The sequence below is a fragment of the Toxotes jaculatrix genome, chromosome 15 (genome assembly GCF_017976425.1).
Source record: "Toxotes jaculatrix isolate fToxJac2 chromosome 15, fToxJac2.pri, whole genome shotgun sequence".
NCBI classification, from domain to species: Eukaryota; Metazoa; Chordata; class Actinopteri; family Toxotidae; genus Toxotes; species Toxotes jaculatrix.
The window spans coordinates 25247415-25267844 of record NC_054408.1 but is presented as its reverse complement, the minus strand read 5'-3'; the positions used below and the strand labels follow the sequence as shown (position 1 = coordinate 25267844).

Genomic DNA, 20430 nt, shown 5'->3' with positions numbered 1-20430 from the left:
TCTTTAGTCTGTAACTGAATTTCAGGGGTGCCAGTAATTCTGTTCAATTCAAGTGAAAAGACTGTAACTCTGAAGAGCAACTTTTTCTGATGAAGCAAATTTCAGTGACAAACAGCTGGAGAGCAGGAAGCAGGTTTTACGAATCGACTGCATCATGTGAATATTATGAATTCAACTACATTTCCTCCCAAGTTATCTCAGTAAGATAATCAGTCAGAGTTTGCCTTTTCTAAATTTCTGGAAGCTTTGCACATCTAAAAATCCAATTTAAAAAAAAACAAACAAACAAAAGAACACATTATGATTATAAAAAAAATAGATTGTTTTATTTAAAAAAAAAAAACATAGCCAAAAGAAATAAGATCAAGTTTTTTCAATTTTTCTTTTACACTAGTTCATCTACTCATCCATTCACATTTCTAAAATACAGAAATGACTTTGTTTGGAACAGAATTGTAGCATTTCACCACTGTTGTTGTTGATGCTGCAGCAGTGAACCTGTGAGAGCTGTACAGCAGCATCAGCAATCAACCAACAAACCTTTGCTACAGGAGGAGAAAATACACCACACCTTGTTCAGATTCCAGGTGTTGCTCCTCAGCATGCTCACTTTTAGGTGTTAGTGTGTCTATTCTGTGTTGCGTTGAGGTCCATGATGAACGACATTTCCTGTCACTGTGTGTACATCAAGCATATGTGTGGAAATGACAATAAACCTGAACCAGTTTCTGGTCTATTGCTTTCCTCATGAGCTGAAGCAGCAACATGAGCATATTTCTAATCTGGCTCCAGGTCTGCAAGAAGCTGGCTGTTCGTGGACCCCGATCACGTTGTGGTTCGAGGTAGGAAGTGGGTGCAGGCCTGGTGGCGGCTCACGCTGTTGCCCTTCCTGAGGTCTCCCTTGTGAGAAAGAGCCAGGTAGATCCCTGGATGAGACAGAGAGGAGTAGGTGGTGTAGTGATTCTCCTCCAAGTTCTCCTTCAGCAGGCAGTCGTCAGAAAACTGCTCCTGGAAAAGACGGTCTTCCTTCACTCAGTGCTCTTTGACCCAGGTCAGAGAGGGTGCACACTTTCTCTCACAGTACACATGCATGACACACTGAAACATGACATGCTATGTTGCTGGTGTGAGCTGTGAATAAGGCTACATACCGCTCCATAGACCCGTCCTTCTGCACCCATACAGAGGTACAAGCCACTCTTGACTCCTTTGATTCCCACCACTCCATGCTTCATGGCAAACACCTTCAGCCAAGCTTGTGGAGATGGAGAAACGCAGGGTAAAGAAATGCATATAGGCTTGGATGTGTGTGATGTGGGTATAATATCACAGATGTCTCCAAGGAAACCAAGGAAAACAGAATGTACAATACGTGTTTCAGAAACTTTACATTAACACAGGATCCACATGGTGTGTGATCTGAACTCACAGTACTCAGTGGGTTTGTGGACTCCTCCGACAGAGCTATTGGGCAGAATCTGGAGATGGTAGCCAATCCCGACGCGGCAGTAGAGCAGCTGCCGTTTGACTCCTTCTCTGATTGAATGAGGACTTGAACCTGCATTGGAGACAAATGATTGGTTGTTGTGGACAGATGACACTGACAACATGTGGAAAATCCCCTCCTCCTTCAACCCCCTCCCTCTCTCACTTGACCTGCTGGCTCCTGTGGCTTCACCATCAGAATCTGTTTAAGAAGCCAGCTCACCTCTGAACACATAACATTTAACAATCACATTAAACATCTCTGTTTCTCACGCTTTCTGATGTAAAAAAGCTCTTCTACTACTCTACTGCATCACACTTCCCAACGGGATCCCTGGCAAGAGTCTTCAAAAGCTTCAGTATACAGCGCTGCCAGGATCCTGATGAGAGTGCGTAAACACAAACACTTCACACCCACATCCTCAAATTCCTTCACTGGCTCCCCATCTCCTCCAGAATTCAATATAAAATATCCATCCTGACAAATCAGTGCATCCATGGAACCGATGGTACCTCAAGGAACTCATCACTCAGCAAACTTCATCCCGCACTCTCCATTCTACCAACAGTAACATCCCTCATACGCCCAGAACTAAACTCCGGACAATGGGAGATCGAGCTTTCTGCTCAGCCGCCCTCCCGCCTTTGGAACTCCCTTCCAGACCATCTGAGGGCACCACAGACTGTGGCTTCTTTTAAAAAGGCCCTGACGACTTTTCTCTTCAAGTGTCATGTTTATGTTGTTGTTTATCTTCAATGCCCACACTGTCTGTGAGGAAAATGTTCTGAAATCCGTCTGATGGTCATATGAGGCCTCAGTAGTCTGAGTTACTCTTTTTTCTGAAATCCCATTTGCAGACAGTGTGTCCATGCTGAGGAATGTTACAGAGGGATGTGTCCTGGTAGTCACATGTAGGTTTGTTGCTGTGACAAAACACCAGAAATAAACCCACACACAGCCACCAAGATGAAGGCACATGCTTGATTTGGCTGAATCAGACGGTGAACACCTCACATTAGCTTCAGCTGGACGCCAGACTGCATTTTCACATGAATGATTTGATTAGACTCTGAACACACATACGATACGTCAGTAATATGTTCAGACAGAGTCAAAAAATGTGAACCTGTCCTTTAAGATTTCAGTCTCGGTTGATCTGATGACACCTGTGGTTAGTGATGATAATGGAAGAGCAATTGATAGTATACTCAGAGTTCCAAAATGACATGTGTGATGAAAATAATGACTAAGTCATGACTGAATTTAGGAAACTCCTAAACCGTGTGACTTCACTAGAAAGAGGATTGTCTTTCTAAGAAATGTGGTTAGACTTTCTCTCCTCTAGTAGTTTCTGACCTTCTCCTTTCAGCAGGGAGTCCCTCATGTGCAGCTTCCAGAGGCCTCGGAGACGAGCGCTGTGCGTCTCAGGTGAAATCTCTGGTTCTTGTCTCTTTGCTCCCACTGGCCGATCACACGCACCGAAAACCGACAGCAGCAGGAAGCCGGGCAGAAGCAAGGAAGCATTCATAGTGAAACACACCAAGCATCTGCCAGCAAACAATCATGTCTGCTGACAAAAGGCTATAGTCCTGGGTGCAGTGAGCGCCTGTCCAGCAGGTCCAGGTTTAGGCCTCCTCTTCTTCTTCTTCTTCTTCTTCCTCTGCTGAACTTGAGCTCCTCTGCCTGCTCTGCTACACCCACTTCCTCCTTTTATCTCCTCACCGCCTCTGTCTGCTCTAAGCACTGACTGACAGGGACACAGAAAGATACTCAACTGTTCACAGTCATTATCAGGAACATATCAGTAATCCTCCCAACAGCAGCCTTATAACACGTGATGTTCTGTCATATTCTCACCAGCAGAACCTCTCCAGTGTTAAGCTGCTCCAACTCAACCAGTGTACGGTTTTCCTCCACTGCTGGATGATGGGAAAATTACAGTCAGACACACTTTGACACGTTTACGGTTTGGCTGTTGCCTGCGTACGTGAACGTGTTTTCATGTTGCTCAATCAGACCTGTGACGGGCGAGAGACATGCAAACTGTCTGTTCAGTATCACAATCACTGAGATTGGAGAGTGAGCTGAGCTGATAGAGCAGGAAAAAGTCTGAGGCAGGACAACACACTCGTGATACACACACATTCAGGTTTTGGGATCTTGTTCTTGTGGTCACCTGAATTCAGTTTATGTTTGTGGCCTGGCACATACACCTCAGAGCCAGGTACAGTATGTGTTCACCCTATCATCAAAGCTACACTGAACATGCCCTTTCAAAACCATGGGCATTGATCTCCTTCTATAACAGCCACCACCCTTCAGGTTTCAGTCTTCCCACCACGTTCTGAACATGGCTGCAGAGATTTGCCGCCATTCTAATGCACCCCCACTAGCTGGCTCAGAGTCAAGAGTTCCAGTTCACCCAGAACGTGTTGGATGGGGTTGAGGTCAGGGCTCTGTGCAGGTCAGCCAAGTTCATCAACACCACGCTGGGAAAACATGTGCATGGGGGTACTGACACATTCAAACAGGAGAGGGACACCTACCGTTGACTATATAATGTATACTGCATGTGTTGGAAATACACGTATGCATCAGAGTAGATAGGTTAACCCTGATGTGGGTTACATTACATGATGATTCCACATGAGCTGCTACTAGCAGAACACGCCAGAAGTGTAGTAGTGTAGGTGCCAGGTTTTGTCAAGAAGCATTTGTGTAATTATGTAGTAATAACTACTTAGTACTGATGGGTCAGAACATAACCATGGTGACCAGTGTCACGGCTGCTGTGACCCCATTACACACCATGGTCTCTGGTTCAACATGTTTTTCTGTGTGAAGCACACTGTCCAGGATTTCCCTGGGACTTGTGGGAAGTGTGTTCACTGTGTCAGAACAGATGTCTGTATTTCTCAGCGTGTGCAGCTGCACCAGGAGATCTGAAGTGTCGCTGATACACAGGATGTTTCCTTCACAGATTCATCCTGTGACTTTTGACAACACTCTGGTGACTCCCTGATAGAACGCTGCCTTCAATCAGCACACAGTGTCAGACACGTACACGTCCTATCTGACATGACTAACGCTGACGGCATGTAAAGAGTTAATAGAAAGGTTATTTTATTCATTAAGTTGTGCACGTACATGGTCATAGGATGGTGACGGAGGCAAATACAGTATAAGACATGAAGTGAGCTTAGACTTCAGAGGCACCTAAGAACAGCATCATTACACACAAAGAGCCACGTTTAAAGCTGAACCAGGAAACTTCTAAACATCAGCACGTAAAACATAAAAATCTTATCATGTAATATGAATGAATACACCACATGTTAAGGCACTTTTCATGGGTCGTAACAACAGGATTGTTACGAGGCTGAAATCTGAACTGGTCGACTAGATGTCAAAGAACTTGGTAGTTAATTTGTGATGACTGTTGTTGTTACAGAGGCTGTTTATCACACCACAGCTGAAGGTCAAACAAAAAAACACTTAAGAGCTTCCTCTGACGTGATCCTCTGAAGGCATTTTGTTTTTTTTTTTAATCAGGTGGATTTGGCACACGTGAATAATGTCCCACACTCCTCTTACAGGGTTTCAGATGCAGGTCTTAAGGTGGTGGTTTACAACGATGAAACAGAGTGCGGAATGTTGAAAAAAAAAAAAAAAAAAAAAGATCCAAACATAGTTAATGTGTGATCAGTTCAGCTCGTACAGACGACTCTTTTCTTCACATCACAGTTTACCAGCAGCAGTGTGAGGACTAAGAGGCTCCTTTAGCTCTCAGCTTGGACAGCAGCATTTCGTTCTTTCGACACTCCTGGTGAAAAACAAACATTTCATCATCATCATCGTCATCATCATCGGTCACACACTGAGGTCAACAAATGCACATAAATGAAGTGCAGATTTACTTTGATAAATAATCTAATTCTGATACATTTTGGATGCTATCAGCTGACCAATGAATCATATTACAGATATTTTTCCTCAGTAGAGTTGATTTGTTATCATACTGTGACCGTTCTTTTATTATCCTATTTGAATATACAGCAGTAGAACCCACTGAGCAGTACGTCTGATGTTATGTTATGTTGCTGATGATGTTAGGTGATCAAATATAGAGCGGTATCGCCGTATACGGCAGCTGATCGGTGACAAGAAGCTGCAGGACAGAAATGACAATGATATGCTTGTGTGTCTGCTTCTTAGTCTGTCCTCCAGAGAGCACTGACGGCTATACACGGTTTTCCTCACCTCTTTAAAGTCCTTGACCGTTTTGAAGTAGAGCCTCTGCTTATCGAGCAGCTCCAGGTACTCGTCGTTCAGCTGATCTCTCCTCATTTTGTTCTCCTGCTTCTTCTTCTCCATCTGGAAAAGCGTACGGGCAGAGAGCAGGCGTCAGATCTCAGTAAGACGCTGTAGCCGTAACAAAGTGGAACTCTCCTTTAAGAGAAGGAGATTTACCTTGATGCGGTTCTGTTTGATTCCCTCCACTATTTGCTCCATCTGTCTGAGGAACTGGTCCTTGGCTGCTGTAGATGACATGGCCCTGGAAAACAGTACAGCAAATGAATTGATTATTTATCTTATTTATTCTTATTCACAAACCTGAGAAACACACTGACAGACCAACACCTCCAGCCTCTACTATACTATCACATCAGTGTTTCATATCACAATCACACAACAGAAGACAATATTTACACTTACTGTTGGAAGTTGTCGTGAATGGAATTCAGCAGATTGACCTACACAAATAAAAGCACATTAATTCATGTTAATATTAGTATGTAGAGTGCAGAACTATCTGCTGGTGACTTTGACCTTTCATTTGTTTAAATTATCAACTATACCAACATTCAAACTGTACACACACAAACCTCCCATGCTGCTAAAAGTGACAGCTGTGGCTACTCACCTCCTTCTCCAGATAAACTTTCTTGTCATCTAATGTGTTATACAGAGTGAAGAACTGCTTAGTCTCTTTGTGTGTTGCAGAAACTGAAAGACACAAGAAGAATTAGCAGAGAGATTCTTATTTATTTATATTTTCTTTATTCATATTGAATATGTCCACATTTAGATCTTTTATATCCATCTATGTTTGGAAGATGACACATTTAAGTGTTCTCCAAGCATAAACTCTGCTTAGACTAGATACAAAGCAGAGACCCACCTTGGCTGTAGAGCTCGATGAACCTCTTCTGGTACTGGGTCAACTCGGCCCGGCTCGGCACCTCGTCGATCTTCCTCTGCAGGATGGCGATCTCACGGTTCCTCCGAGCCTGAGCAGAATGAAGGAAAGCCCTGAGTGATTGGGCTCGAAGAGGACAGTCTTTCAAATAACCACAGCTCGCTGAAATTTTTCGTCATCGCAGCTGAAGGATAAACGGAAGTTCTGAGGGTTTTCACATGACTTTGTTATCTTTCCTTTGAATGAAAGATGAATTAATCTTGGATCGGAACTAGATTCGGGTTTCTATTCAGATTTCTTTTGTAGTTCCCATGCTGCCAACCAAACTGTCTTTTTGATACCACTAGAGAGCACCTAAACTGAACTGTTTTCTAATTCTGAGTAGTGTTAGGATGTGAGGATGTGTTTCTTCTCTAATGTAAAGCAAGTGTCTTCTGGTTGTGGACTATTGTTGGGAAGAAAAATAAGGCATCAGAAGATGTCATCTTTGGCTCACAGATTGATTGACAATTAATATCACACAAAAAAAAACCACAAGCAGTAGCTGAAACTTGAGAAGTAAGTTACATTCATGGCGTTATATTTCCATTCTGCCTGGTGTCAGCGGACTTCAGCCCTTTATCGCATATACAGTCATTTAATGCAGCTAAATTCACAATAAAGCTGTTCTCATTGACATGTTTATGAACAGAGACTGAAACGTGGCCCATTAAGATCCACGGTAACCAGCAGTCGCTTCAAGACATTTCCAAAGTTGCTGATCCTGATTTTATAAGTTGAAGACAACAGCTGTGCTGTGGTTTCACATATATTTACCAGTAAAATGAGAAAGCCAGAAGCTCATTCACATCTACGTCAGACTCTGTGAAACTGGAGTGGAGACTCTCTTCTACAGAGAGTCACTGAAGGGTCTGAAAAGTCTCTAAATCTAACGACAAAGGTGCAAAGGCCAATGGGGAAACTCTAAATAAGTTCAGTTCAACACTTGGCTGGCTGACCAATGGTGTAACGTCATCACCCAGCGTTTATAGGGTTGGTCCTGCTGTGGCACTCCAGCCAAAAACGTAACTGACTGACAGTTGGTATTTATTTATTTACCCCCCCCCCCCACCCAATTAATTCACTTACTCATTCATTCACACTTGATGAATATGAGAAAAGTATTCACTCCTTTTTTTTTGCTCTGCTTTTGGTCAAATCCTGATAAAGAAACATAACAGATGTCTCCCTTTAACTTCTGAACGCTCCATTGTGTTCAGCAGCTGCTCTCTGACTGAGCAGGTAGTGGAAACACTGAAAGCAGCTGCTGCCTGTGTCTGGAAACCAGGGTGATAAAGAGCGGTGAGAGAGGACCAAATGTTATGAAAAGCATCGATCAACTGAAAACACCTGCTGAGCTGAGTTGCTGATAATTCTCACTGATTCTCAACTCTGATAAGTCTTAAGCTTTAAATAAGAGCAGCAGAAGTACTATGAGCAAAATGTACTGAGGTATCTATAGTACAGTATATAGCATATTGTACTTAGATACTTTCCTTCTCTGAGATCAACACTAAAAATGCAACTGAGGAGACTTTCAGTGCTTCATGATGACCCTCATCCTATCTGAGGAGCCTCTCAGACCTAAAAGGAGGACTGCTCTGCTGTAAACATTGAAGGCTCTGACATAAAAACTGTCAGGTATAACTTAATCCTCATCTTGCTTAATGACCCCAATCTGTATTCCTGACACTGCAAATAGCTACTGATGTGCACATATACGAAATAACCTATAAAACCTATAAATCTCACAGTGCATTAGCTGTTTATTTGCTGTATGATTTTCGTCTCAGTCTTATCTGCAGTGTGTTATCTGCTGCTGTGACCTCACTGCCTCACAGTGATCGCTCCAGTTTCATCTAATCTCGTGTTATGTTGTATGAAGTAGTTACCATGAGCAGACGGATCTTCTGTAGTTTCTCTCTGTCTGTGTTGTACTGCTTGTCTATCAGCTGGTTCCTCTCCTGAGAAAAGAAGAGGAGGAGGAGGAGAGGGAGTGCCTTTAAACAAACTGATACGACTGCTGGCTTTCACCACGGGGGGGTGGGGGGGTGGGGGGGGTTCCTCAGGAAGGTGACATGGCCCTTCTCAGGAAGGTGTTTCATACTGAATTAGACAAATGCTTAAACATCAGTGAAGTATCAGTGAAGTGAAGTTAGTCACCAGCACTAACTGAATACACACCCTCTCCTCCTCTGTATCCTGCCCCGAGGCCATCTTCAACTCCTCAATGTTCTGCTGCAGACGGGTCATCTCTTCCTGTACCCACCATCCACATGTCAAAGACAACATGAATACAGATTTACTGTCACACAGGATTCAAAAATACGCTCTGTACTCATACGTTGTACACACACCCAGCAGGATTCACAGGATTTATAGTGAAAGTGTGTGTATGTGTGTGTGTGTATTGATGTACTCACCCTGCAGTGTGTGCGGAACTCCTGCTCCTGCTGCTTCAGGTTCTCATTCATTGTTACTAAAGCCCTCAGCTTCTCCAACAAGCTGTTCAAACGCAACAAAGCACTGTTAGACAGACTGACGAGTAAAAAGATCCATTGTGACATAAAGAGATGAGAGTGGATCACTCTCCTCCACTCACCCACTGTCAGCCTGCTCCTCGATCTCTTCTAAAGACTTCAGCTCCTTCTCCAGTTTCTCTGAGTCCTCCGTGGCCTGAGAAGACACGCAGTTCTAAGCCAAGTTTTCACAAAAACTTTTGCCATCGTTCCATCTTAAAAAATGTTTCCGGTGCTTATATTTTCTTATTATCATATTGTATTTTTTCTTTTAAATGAACAGTGGTATTTTGTTATGCTGGTTGCAGTTTTCTCCTGAGCTATTTGTCTTTTAGACCGTGATGTGTTGTCCTGAAACAATATTTGCGTTACCTCCATCAGTTTTCTCTTGGCCTCGTCACAGCCGGTCTTCACCTCAGCGTGCTTGGCTTGCAGCTGCCAAAAAATATATAAAAATACTTAGAAAGTGACAGTTCTGAAACCTTCTCTGATCAGTGCTGTAAAATCACAGTAAACTTCACATCATGGTGGACGGGACAGGACGCCACAGGGAACTGCTGACCTCCTCCAGCTGTTTGGTTTTCTGCTGGATCTGCTTGCTGAGCGAGGTGACGGCCCTGCGGTGCTGCTGCAGCGGGCCGTAGCGCTCTGAACGCTCCTCTGAGGTCAGCTCCGACTGCTACACGGACACGTGGGACGTACAGAATATTACAGCAAAGATGAAACCGCGACATAAAGGCTTTCATCAAAGTGCTGAGGTGCACTATAAATACCTCTACATGCTGACTCTTACTCACCTTCTCCGCGTACTCGGAGGCGATCTGCTTGATCTCCTCAGACTGCAGTCCCACGATCTGACCCACTGCACTCGCTGTCAGCTTCCCCTGTATTAAAAGCAACAGTTTTCAACTACATCCTCAGCTTTGCACATTGACCAGATGTGGTCCACACATAAACCAGGTTTTGACCTAGTTGACCAATTCCAAATAGTTAACAAATGAAGAGAAAGAGAATAAGACAGAAAAGGTTTTTATGTTTTGTGTTTACCTCTTCATTCGCCATAGCAGCCATACTGGTCATCAGGGTTTTGATTCGCATCTAAGAGAAAAAAAAACCCCCAAACAAAACAGTCACATTATGTGTCTAAGCATTAAGTTTCCCAGTACTTCACAGAGGGACGCAGCAGGGAAATACATCAGAACATGCTGATCCCCAGCTCCCCCAGTCCGGTTGTCAAAGTGTCCTCATGTGCAAGATAGTGAACAATGTGTCCACTGGTTTGTGTATGTTAGCTAAAATGGTGCTGCTTGTGTCTCTCTACTTACTTCTGCTGTTTGAATGTATTTCTAATACGTGTATTTTTGCCCTCCGTGTATAACATATAGTGCTCACCTCCTCTGCTGCCTGCAGGTCCTCTTCCTCTGACACCTCTGCCATCCCAGGAGGTGCCACCTGAGAGCCATTGGCCAGCACAGCCTTCCCCTGGTCCACCTAGAGGAGGGAAGACAGGGTGTGGATGCTACAGAAATGGAGCAGTACACTCTGGATATCAAGAACCACACTCTGGATATCTTAGTGTTGACAATGTCAGTGTATCTTACTGTATAGACAGGTTAGTAGAATAACTGATGAAAGGAAATGAAATGCACAGGCACTATTACTTTGTAAAATCCAAATCATTGTAACGCCTACCTTGTCTTGTTTGGACTGCTTGCTGAATCCATATCGCCTGGAGAAAACACAACAACAAAACAAAAAAAAAAAAAAAAAACTTTTGTCACATAAAGACATGAAAATAAACGAAGCCATTCCTTTGTCTTTGGAATTCACAACATACACCATGCCACATTACAACATCAGCACACATCAAATGGCAATAATCCAGAACGATGAGAAACAGCTCCCTCAGGGCAGAGCGGTCTGATTAATTCAACAAAGAAATAAATATAAAACAGCATCAACGCTGCACATCAGTTCGCATCCATCATGCCAAAAAATATGTGAGAAATATCCACATTCTCTGACTGACATGTTCAACCACAAAACAAAGCACAGTGAGTGGGAGCTTGCAGGAAAGTAAAGCTTCACACAGCTTTCACACAGTACTTACAGAAGGAAATCTGACATTCTAGTACAGAGATGGAGGTGGATGGATGAAAAAAACATGTCAGACAGACAGGAACGAAACATGAGAGGTGTGGATTAGGACTGTCGTATGACAGCACATGACAGGGGTTCAGATAAAAGGTCAACAAGGCAACAACAAAGACAATGTATGCTAATAAAAAAAAGGTGCTCAACTTTAATTTGACTTATTTGCTTTTATTTATTTTCATGAGCTGTGTTTAACACAGAAATACTGACACAAACTGGAGGGTGTGGGTGTGGCAGTTCAATTCATGATAATACAACACAAGCTACATACTTTAAGGGTTAGTTCACCCAAATTACAAAACTACAGACTGTCTGTGGCTGCAACTAATAATATATATTAGTAATATATATTATGTTGCATGTGGTCAAAGACTGCTTACTCTTAGTTTATCGCCTTGATAAATGGACATGGAAATAAATGACAGTGATGTCTAAAAACCTGCTTGGACAAAAGACAGGTTACAGTCAAAGTGAAGGAACGCGCACACACACACGCACACACACACACACACACACACACACACACACACACGATGTGAAATCTTACCTGCCATATTCCAGCAGAGTGGAGTGAACCCTGGACTCCTCGTCCAGCAGCTGTCCTGCATCCCTCTGCCTCCTGTACTTTCTCTGTGGTTTGTACACTTGCTAGAAAACAGCAACAATGTTCATTCAAGCAATGAAAGAACCATGACTGCTTGTTATTGTTGCTGCTGAACATATAAACACTTATGTTCATATTTATATATGCTTGTACTTTTTTAGGGCTGTTGATTGTGTAGTTGCATTATTCCTGTAATGCATCAGCTCACCAGTACATCCAGCACTGCTTTCACAGCCTTGTCTTTCCTCTGGAGAAACTCGTCATCCTGGAATATAATAGTTTCATGTGAACACTAGCTCTTCTTTAGATGACACTTTAGGCAGTATAGCCTGATAACACTTTAGTTTATATGTTAAACCAAGGTGGAGGTTTATTATTTCAATTCAGTTTTATTTACATAGCGCCTTCCACAATCAAAACTGTCTCAAAGCTCTTATTCTGCTAAATGAATATGTTGATAGAAATGAACTTGGCTGTTTTTGGAGGATGAATAGGATCAACAGGATGAATAAAGATAAACAATATTTCAAATAGTTTCAGTGATATTTTATCATCACGACTCAGAAAGTCAATACTTTGAGTTGGTATCTCGTAATTTTGTCTTATGAAAACTCATACCTCTTAATTAATCATAATTTTGACATATGATACCATATTTTTTAAACAGTATCTAATAATATGACCTGAATATTTTATTATTATGACTTAGTGTTTCCTTGTTACAACTCACAATATATTTTATTTTATTATTATTTTCTTGACTTTCCTTTTTTTGTTTTCTGGCAGAAACAGGCTTCTACAAATCTGTGACTGACTGACACTCTTACCTCTGGGAGGCTGTGGGTCTTCTGGAACTGAGAAATGGAGTACGCTCTCACGTAGTCACCCATCTCTTCCCTCGTTTCTATGGCTCGCTTCACCAGCCACTGGCAGGAGACACATCACATAGCCGATCAGATACAAGCATGAACAAGAAGCCACACGGTACAGTGTGAACCAGTCTGAACCATCCTCCAGAAATGCACGATGAAAATGGACACATTTGATACTGAATTTTATTACAGAAAGACACTGGATCTCAGTTTGTGATGAAGTCTCTTACTTGTATCACTGGAAAAATGTGGATGAAATCCAGTCCCTGGATTTGATGGGGCTCCAGGCGATGAGGACACTTCATCTTCGGTAGAACAGAAACTATTTTCTCTGTCAGGGCTCTGAAAGGAGACACAAAACACTCTTCACTGTTGGAACTCCAGTGAACTGTCAGCAAAACCAACTGAAACAGTGGCCAAAACTATGAAAATAAGAAAAGTTTTCCTGGGGTGGCCGTGGCGCAGCAAGTTAAGCGTGTGGCTTTGGACTTTGGTCTGCCCGGAAATCCCAATGGATATGGGTGTTGGTGAAGGAGACGCGCCCCCCCCCCCCCCCCCCCCCCCCCGCCTCTGCAACCATGGCTGTGGTGCCCCTGAACAAGGCACTGATCTACCCCAGCTCCCCAGGATCCTTCTAGGGAAGCCCCCTGCCACAGCGTCTCTAGTGCATGTGCATGTTTGTGTGTTTCATTCACTTTGTGAAAATGCAGGGAGTAATTTCCCCAGCTTGAGGGACTAATAAAGTATAAAGGTTTAAGGTCTGCTATGGAGTCATAATAAAGTTCAGTTTGCAAATGTTCTGCTTTTTGTTGTAACATAGTTATGTAACTATAAAATTAAAATATCTAATGGGTTATAAAGAGTAGAAATACAAGAAGTATAGTAGTAATAGTAGAAGTATATGGATATAAACCAGGATAATAATGTACATTATTATGACCTCTACTAAGCTGCTTGTCAAATAATGTACATTATTCCGGTCACCGCATATGTCACACTGTGGGTCAAATAAAATCTCAAGTCAAAATCTGCATCTGCCTGTACAAAATCAGTTTTAACGCACATCAGACAGTCAGATGAATGAATGACCTGAGGTGCTGTTATACTTGATCTGGAATGTCTCCCAGAAGACATGTCTCTCAGTGCAATCTAGGAACACTGTTTTGGATTGATGACCAAAGATTGCACTGTAATACCCCATCAGGGACAAGCACAAAATCACAGAGGTTTACAGGAGCCTGACAGAATAGTAAGGCGGCTGAAAAACCACTTACATCTTCTGGCCAATGGTTGAGTTTTCTTGGAAAAGAAGATCCACGTCAATGTCAAAGTTACATGTGGTGATGCACCAGGTCATACCCCCGACCACCTGCAGAGGAGAAGAAAAAACAAGCTGAGTGAAGGTGGAGGTTTTCTGTGGTAATAAATCAATGGGGCCGTCTACTGTATGAAGCTTCTTGAACTCACTGTACAAGATTCGTGGCCAACTTAACAAGCAAGAATGAATCAGGGAATTGTCCCAAGATCATGATGGGACCAGCACAGAGAGAACTCAAACAGACCAAATGTGAACCTTATCAAAAGGTGACAGTCCTTTGATCCTGGCTCTGAAGTACCCAGCCGCCAGCAGGAGCTCCAGGATCTCAGCCAGCTTGACGCTCTGCTCTTCATCCTCTCTGGTCTCCACCTGAAAGCCAAAGACACGCCCTCACCTAAATCATCTAAATGTAAAGGACAAACCTCCACCCGAGCTGCTGAAGTGCTCTCGTACAAGGCAATGAACCCAGCACAGCTGCAGTTTTGAGAATGAGCTAGCTTAGAGCATTCGCTGCGGAATTAGGCAAAGACGAGGGGGTGTCTTCGTCTAGACTTTCACTGACATTCCTTCATATTAACTTTATTGACACTGTTCATCTGTTCATGAACTCACTTGAGACATTTCATCGGTTAAATGAAATTTAATTAGCATTAACACCGATGAAGCCGATGTAAGCTAGGTTTTACGACTGTCAGCTCCACCGTTAGCTAACCAGCGTCCCTGTTATTTACGGACATAACTGTTTTTACAGTAAAATCCTTGCTGCACTGTTGTAAAATGGTCTTTACCTGAATAAGATTGCCTTCTTGGTCATACTGGGCGCCTATTTTCGACCCAGTTCTCACTCTGTGGAAAACAGACGTAGCCGTCGCCATGTTGAACTGAACTGTTGTTGATGACAGGTCACATGACCGCAGCATGTGACATGATAATTGTTATTATTTATTCCTAATTTTAAAGTTGACCATACACATTAAGAGGTTCTTAAGATTATTAAGACTGTTTTAGCTGGTATTTTAGAGTAGAAGAAAATTAACCTATCTATTTTATATAAAATCATCTATCTCTGTGTCAGCAACACACTCCCGCGAGATCTGGCGACACCGATATCTCTTATCTCTGTTGGTTCCGATCTGGTTGGTTTCACTAATAATTGCAAGGAACTACCAGAAGACAAGTAGGTTTAAGTAGTATTTTTTTTTTTTTTTTTTTTTTAGTTATATCTATATACAGTGTGTGTGTTTGTTTTTATGTAACTACACAATGAACTACTTGTACAGACTTGTACTACTTTCATTTTTACTTCTGAATAACTATAAAGAAAAGATTGTTAACGTTGTGAAAAAAATGAACCAGCTGTTTTTTTTTTAGATTTGTACTTAATGACTGTACAGCAACTAATCATACTCAGTTTAGATTTTTGAACTGAAAAAGAATACAGTTTCATGTTTACAACATGAAAAACTGAATGGTGAATTTATCTTTTTTGCCATCTTTTATGATATAGAAATGGTCTATGATATGATGTGGAAGGAAGGATTATTAACTAAACTCAGTACATTTGGAGTTATGGGCTAAACATATAGGCGCTTCAAAGGCTTTTGATTTGGAAGATCAGTTCAAGTAAGAATAGGAGAGAATTATTCAGGAAATTTTGTTGTTGAAAATGGATCGCCTCAAGGTAGCATCGTCACTCTTTTGTTATATTCTATTATGATAAATGATGAGTTTATTCATTTAGGATAGGATGGGGATTTCAGAAATCTGGAATTGATTGTACAGAAACTATAAGAGGCTATTTAAACACAATCTAAACAGGATTAATAAATTCACTGTTAGATTATGGGTGTGTGGTGTTGGATCTCTTTGTCAGGTGGGAGATTATGTTCATGTACCATTAGAACAAGCATCAGCATTACAAGCTGAAATGGCAGAAGTGCCACCTTGTTTTGACAGCTTTGTAGTTTAAGGAGGGGGTTATAGTGGCTCTATAAATTTTTATTTCCTTCATAAATACAGAGCAAAGTTTTCTTTTGTTTGTAAATTTTCATCCTTGGATATGACATTTTTTTCATATACATATTAAATGAATAGGAAACAAGACTAATCACATTTATTATATAGAAAGAAATGTTATTGTTAACTTTCGTTGCAGATTTAAAGAATGAATCTGCAGAATGAGGGAAAACAGAACACATCACATCAGTAACATTTCTGAACGTCTGGAGGAATAATTTTATGGAATAAAAGGTGTGAATCAAGGAAAAATAAAATTCTTTCACTATGAGAGCAGAAAACCTTTGCTGTGGCTGTTTTGGACTGTAGCTTGATTTTTTTTTCTGAATAATAATGATAATGATAATAATAATAATAATAATACATAAAATTTGTATAGCACACTCAAAGACACTGAACAACAGAAACAACAATAATAATAACAATAGTAATAATAGCAATGACAATAACAATGATGACAAGTAGTGGAGAAATGAATTGGTTCAAAAGAATGCCAGTTTAAACAGGTGGGTTTGAGCTGGGATTTGAAGGTCTGAAATTAATCTGAGTTTCTGATGTATTGATGGAGAGAGTTCCAGAGGGTCGGGGTGGCAGTGGCGAAGGCTCGGTCCCCCAGGGTTCGGAGCTTGATTCTGGTGAATGGGGCTAGGATGTTGGAGTCCGCTGATCGAAGACAGCGGGTGGGGGAATGGCGATGGAGAAGATCAGTAAGGTGTATGTATTGTAGTTTACGGAGGTCGGTAAGTCCGTGGAGAATGCTGTTGCAGTAGTCAAGTCTGGAGGTTATGAAGATGTGAATGAGTATTTCAGCAGTGGAGTGAGAGAGGGAGGGGCAAAGACAGGCAATGTTGCGTAGGTGGAAGAATGATGTCCTGGTGATGTTGCTGATGTGGGATTTGAAGGAGAGGGTGGGGTCCATTATAATGCCAAGGTTTCGTATGGAGGGGGTGAGGGTGACGTTGTGACCATCGATGACGAGGGAGAAGTCCTGGGCAGAGGGGAGGAGCGTTTTGGATCCGATGAGGAGGAGTTCTGTTTTATTGCTGTTGAGTTTAAGGAAGTTATTTTCCATATGAGTGGAGATATTGCTGGAGTTGAGTGAAGACAGAGCATTTCAGTATTTTGGAGAGCAGTGGGAGGTTGGAGATGGGTCTGAAATTTTCGAGGTTGTCAGGGTTCAGGCCAGGTTTTTTAAGGATGGGAGTAATTGCAGCACATTTGAGTGAAGGTGGGACAGAACCAGTGGTGAGGGAAGTGTTTATGATGCTGGTGATGAGTGGGATGAGAGATGGGAGACAGGCTTTAATGAGCGATGATGGGATGGGATCCAGGTGACAGGTGGTGAGTTTCGTGGTGGAGAAAAGTTTAGAGACGTCAAATGGGGATAAGGGTGAGAAGGATGAGAGGCTATGACTGGTAGATGGGTTGAGCTCTGGTTCTGAGAGGGAGTGGGTGGAGGCAAGTTGTCTGTGTATTGAATCAATTTTTGAGTGAAAAAAGGGCAGGAAGTTGTTGCATTTGTCTGTAGTGAAGGTGACGGTGATATTGTCCTCCGGTTTGGTTGGTTTGTTGATGGTGGAAAACAAGGTGCGAGGGTTTGAGGAGTTGGAGTGGACGATGTCGGAGTAAAATTTGGAGCAGGCATTATTGAGTGCAGCTTTGTACATGGTGGCATGGTCTTTGTGGGCTTGGGAATGAACAGTGAGTCCAATTTTCTTACAGAGGCTGTCCAGCTGTCTTTGTTTCTTTTTGAGGATATGTAGTTCCGGAGTGTACCATTGGGTGGAGTGGGAGAAAGAAACAGTTTTTGTCTTAAGGGGGGCAAGTTGGTTGAGGCAAGTGGAGAGAGTCCGGTTGTAGACAACAAGTTCAGGCGGAGTTGGATTTGCAGGGAAGGAGGAGGCTGTGATGATGTCAGATATGGAAGATGAAAAGGAGATAGGGAAGAGGGATTTAAGGTTGCGGAAGGTAATTGTGTATGTGTGTTTGGAGCCGGGGATGGGAATGTTGATGTCCATGGTGATAGCAAGGTGGTCCGAAATCGCAAGGTCGGTTAGTGAGAGGTTTTGGATACAGAGACAGGCTGTTGAGCAGACCAGGTCCAGGATGTGTCCACGGCTGTGGGTGGGGGAATTTACATGCTGGGTGAGGTTGAAGCAGTTTAAAATGTCCAAAAAATCAGCTGAGAATTTGCATTTTGGTGAGTCGATGTGGATGTTGAAATCTCCAAGGAGGAGGAGAGATGATGAAATGGAAGACAGCTGGGTGAAAAAGTCAGTGAAGTCAGAGAGGAAGGATGAAGTGGTTTTAGGGGGACGGTAAATGATGGCAACCGTGAGCGATTGTGGGCCAGGGAGTCTGAAGGCCAGGTGTTCAAAAGATGAAGCAGCAGGGATGGAGAGGGGGCTGAGGGTGAGGTCATCTCGGTGGATGACAGCAATGCCTCCTCCCCGACCTTCTGCACGAGGATTGTCGACGTACGAATAGCCAGTTGGTGTGGTCTGATTCAGTGCAACGTAATCCATGGGTTTATGCCAGGTTTCTGTGAGACAAAGTAAGTCCAGTTTATTGTCTGTGATGAATTCGTTTAAAATGAGACTTTTGTTGTTGAGAGACCTGGTGTTGAATAACGCTGTCTTAAGAGGCTTTTGTTTTGAAATCGTTGAGGCGGAAGTTGCGTGGCGTAGCACGGAAGAGCGGGAGTTACGGTCTGTCCAGATGGAAGGAGTACTCTTCGCGGCTGTGAAAATGTTGGCAACTTTACGACGGGAGCCACTGTGGATGTAAGGGCGCCGAAGAAGGCCGAAGTGTTGTAGTGTTGCAGTGATGACCTTTGAGGGAGTTATACGGTGGTTGAGTCGGAGAAGCTGCGAGGACGTGTACCAAAGAGCCATGGTCCTGAGGAGATTAGCGGTGGATGGGAATGACCGCAGAGAGGCCAGCAGTGAATGAGCCGAGATGAAGGTTATACAGTGTAAATAATAGAAAAACAACAAGAAAACTCAAACTCAATAACGTTAACAATACACAACACTAATTAAAAGTCACAACTTTAATTGGGGGGGGGGGGGGGCGACGTCACTTCATTCTCCTACAAAACAAAATGAAATAAAATTCTGCATCAGAAACATATGGAGGTAAAATCCAAACAATCCCTTATTTATTCCTTAAGTATAATATACTTGTGCAGAGCAAAATTAACCATCACAGCTATCACGATTCCTTCCTTCGATTTTCTGTTTCATTGTGTGAGTTTCATGTTTTCATATCATGCATTTGGTTAAACTCTTCTTTGATTGTTATTTAATAATGAAAGAACTTTCATACAGTGCTGCAGTGCATTTATAACAAAAAAAAAAAAAAAAGATTTACTTACATTTGGTCTCTGTTTGACTCTGTCCCTGTTTGTCCCTGTTTTCCTGTTGACCTGAGAGTCCACAAAATAATCTGATCAATACAAACAACAGACGGGAAATTAATTAAAAAGTGGAGGTAGAACATTATTTTACCCTTCTTCTATTTACAGTACAGGACCAGAACAGTTACTGCTGCTGCTGCTGCTGCTCCAACCACTCCACCTAAAATGGCTCCAACATTGGTAGAAGGCTCTGAAATAGAAAGAAAGTCACTGCACACAGATAAAACACACACAAGTTCATAGATTTGTGTATTTACTGTGTGTTGTTCATACCGTCCACTTTCAGGTTGATAAACGATTCCTTGTTCTCTGTCATGGTGTTGGTGTGACACAGGTATCTGCCCTGGTCCTGAGCCTCCACCCCTGTCAGCTGGAGTGAGGCGTTTCCTCTGGAGATCTGGTCCCTGAACAGCGATGTTCTGCCTCTGAAGCTCTGGTCCTGGTGGCGGAGCTGGTCTTGGTTGTGGTAGTAGGAGTAGACAGGAAGGTCTCCTGCGCTCACCTTAATCCAGCGGATGAAGGCATCAGGACCGATCTGGAAGCTGCACGGTAAGATGCAGCTCTCCATGAAAACACAGGTGACCTCAGTGTCTGTAACATCAGGTACAAACAACTGATATTTTACACTGTCTACAACTTAAAATATATGTCCTGCAGTGAAGAGACTTGAATAATTAATGAAGGTATCCAGGCTGTGCCAGCTGTGTGTAATATGACACACTCTTTGGAAAGGTGTGATTATGTGATGACTGATGATCTTTGAAACCAAATTTCATTTCACTTTATTTCTTGTTATAACATTAA

General features: G+C 42.5%; 3 protein-coding genes across 4 annotated transcripts; all 3 read right to left on the bottom strand.

Moving 5' to 3' along the window:
* Positions 1-825: 825 nt before the first annotated feature.
* On the bottom strand, positions 826-3489 carry fgf9 (fibroblast growth factor 9). The gene is made up of 5 exons (XM_041056364.1): positions 3452-3489; positions 2843-3033; positions 1430-1558; positions 1152-1255; positions 826-1008 (listed from the first exon to the last, which is right to left on the bottom strand). Exons 1-5 carry the CDS (start codon positions 3487-3489, stop codon positions 826-828), a joined length of 645 nt encoding a protein of 214 aa, XP_040912298.1.
* Positions 3490-4592: 1103 nt separating this feature from the next.
* Positions 4593-15088, bottom strand: ccdc93 (coiled-coil domain containing 93). The gene is made up of 23 exons (XM_041058122.1): positions 14981-15088; positions 14448-14561; positions 14149-14243; positions 13105-13216; positions 12830-12928; positions 12211-12267; positions 11946-12046; positions 10937-10973; positions 10637-10735; positions 10292-10342; positions 10042-10128; positions 9807-9923; positions 9617-9679; positions 9328-9401; positions 9149-9230; positions 8910-8984; positions 8618-8689; positions 6669-6777; positions 6411-6493; positions 6203-6240; positions 5957-6041; positions 5747-5860; positions 4593-5309 (listed from the first exon to the last, which is right to left on the bottom strand). The coding sequence occupies exons 1-23, from the start codon at positions 15065-15067 to the stop codon at positions 5253-5255; spliced, it is 1908 nt and encodes a 635-aa protein (XP_040914056.1). The 5' UTR covers positions 15068-15088; the 3' UTR covers positions 4593-5252.
* A 1137-nt stretch (positions 15089-16225) lies between these two features.
* LOC121193970 lies at positions 16226-19117 on the bottom strand. 2 transcript variants are annotated; one of them, XM_041056408.1, is made up of 2 exons: positions 17924-19117; positions 16226-17342 (listed from the first exon to the last, which is right to left on the bottom strand). In XM_041056408.1, the coding sequence occupies exons 1-2, from the start codon at positions 19100-19102 to the stop codon at positions 17127-17129; spliced, it is 1395 nt and encodes a 464-aa protein (XP_040912342.1). In that variant the 5' UTR covers positions 19103-19117; the 3' UTR covers positions 16226-17126. The 2 variants fall into 2 exon arrangements, with proteins under 2 accessions (XP_040912342.1, XP_040912341.1); XM_041056407.1 differs by having other exon boundaries at positions 16226-18750; positions 18825-18864.
* Positions 19118-20430: the final 1313 nt, after the last annotated feature.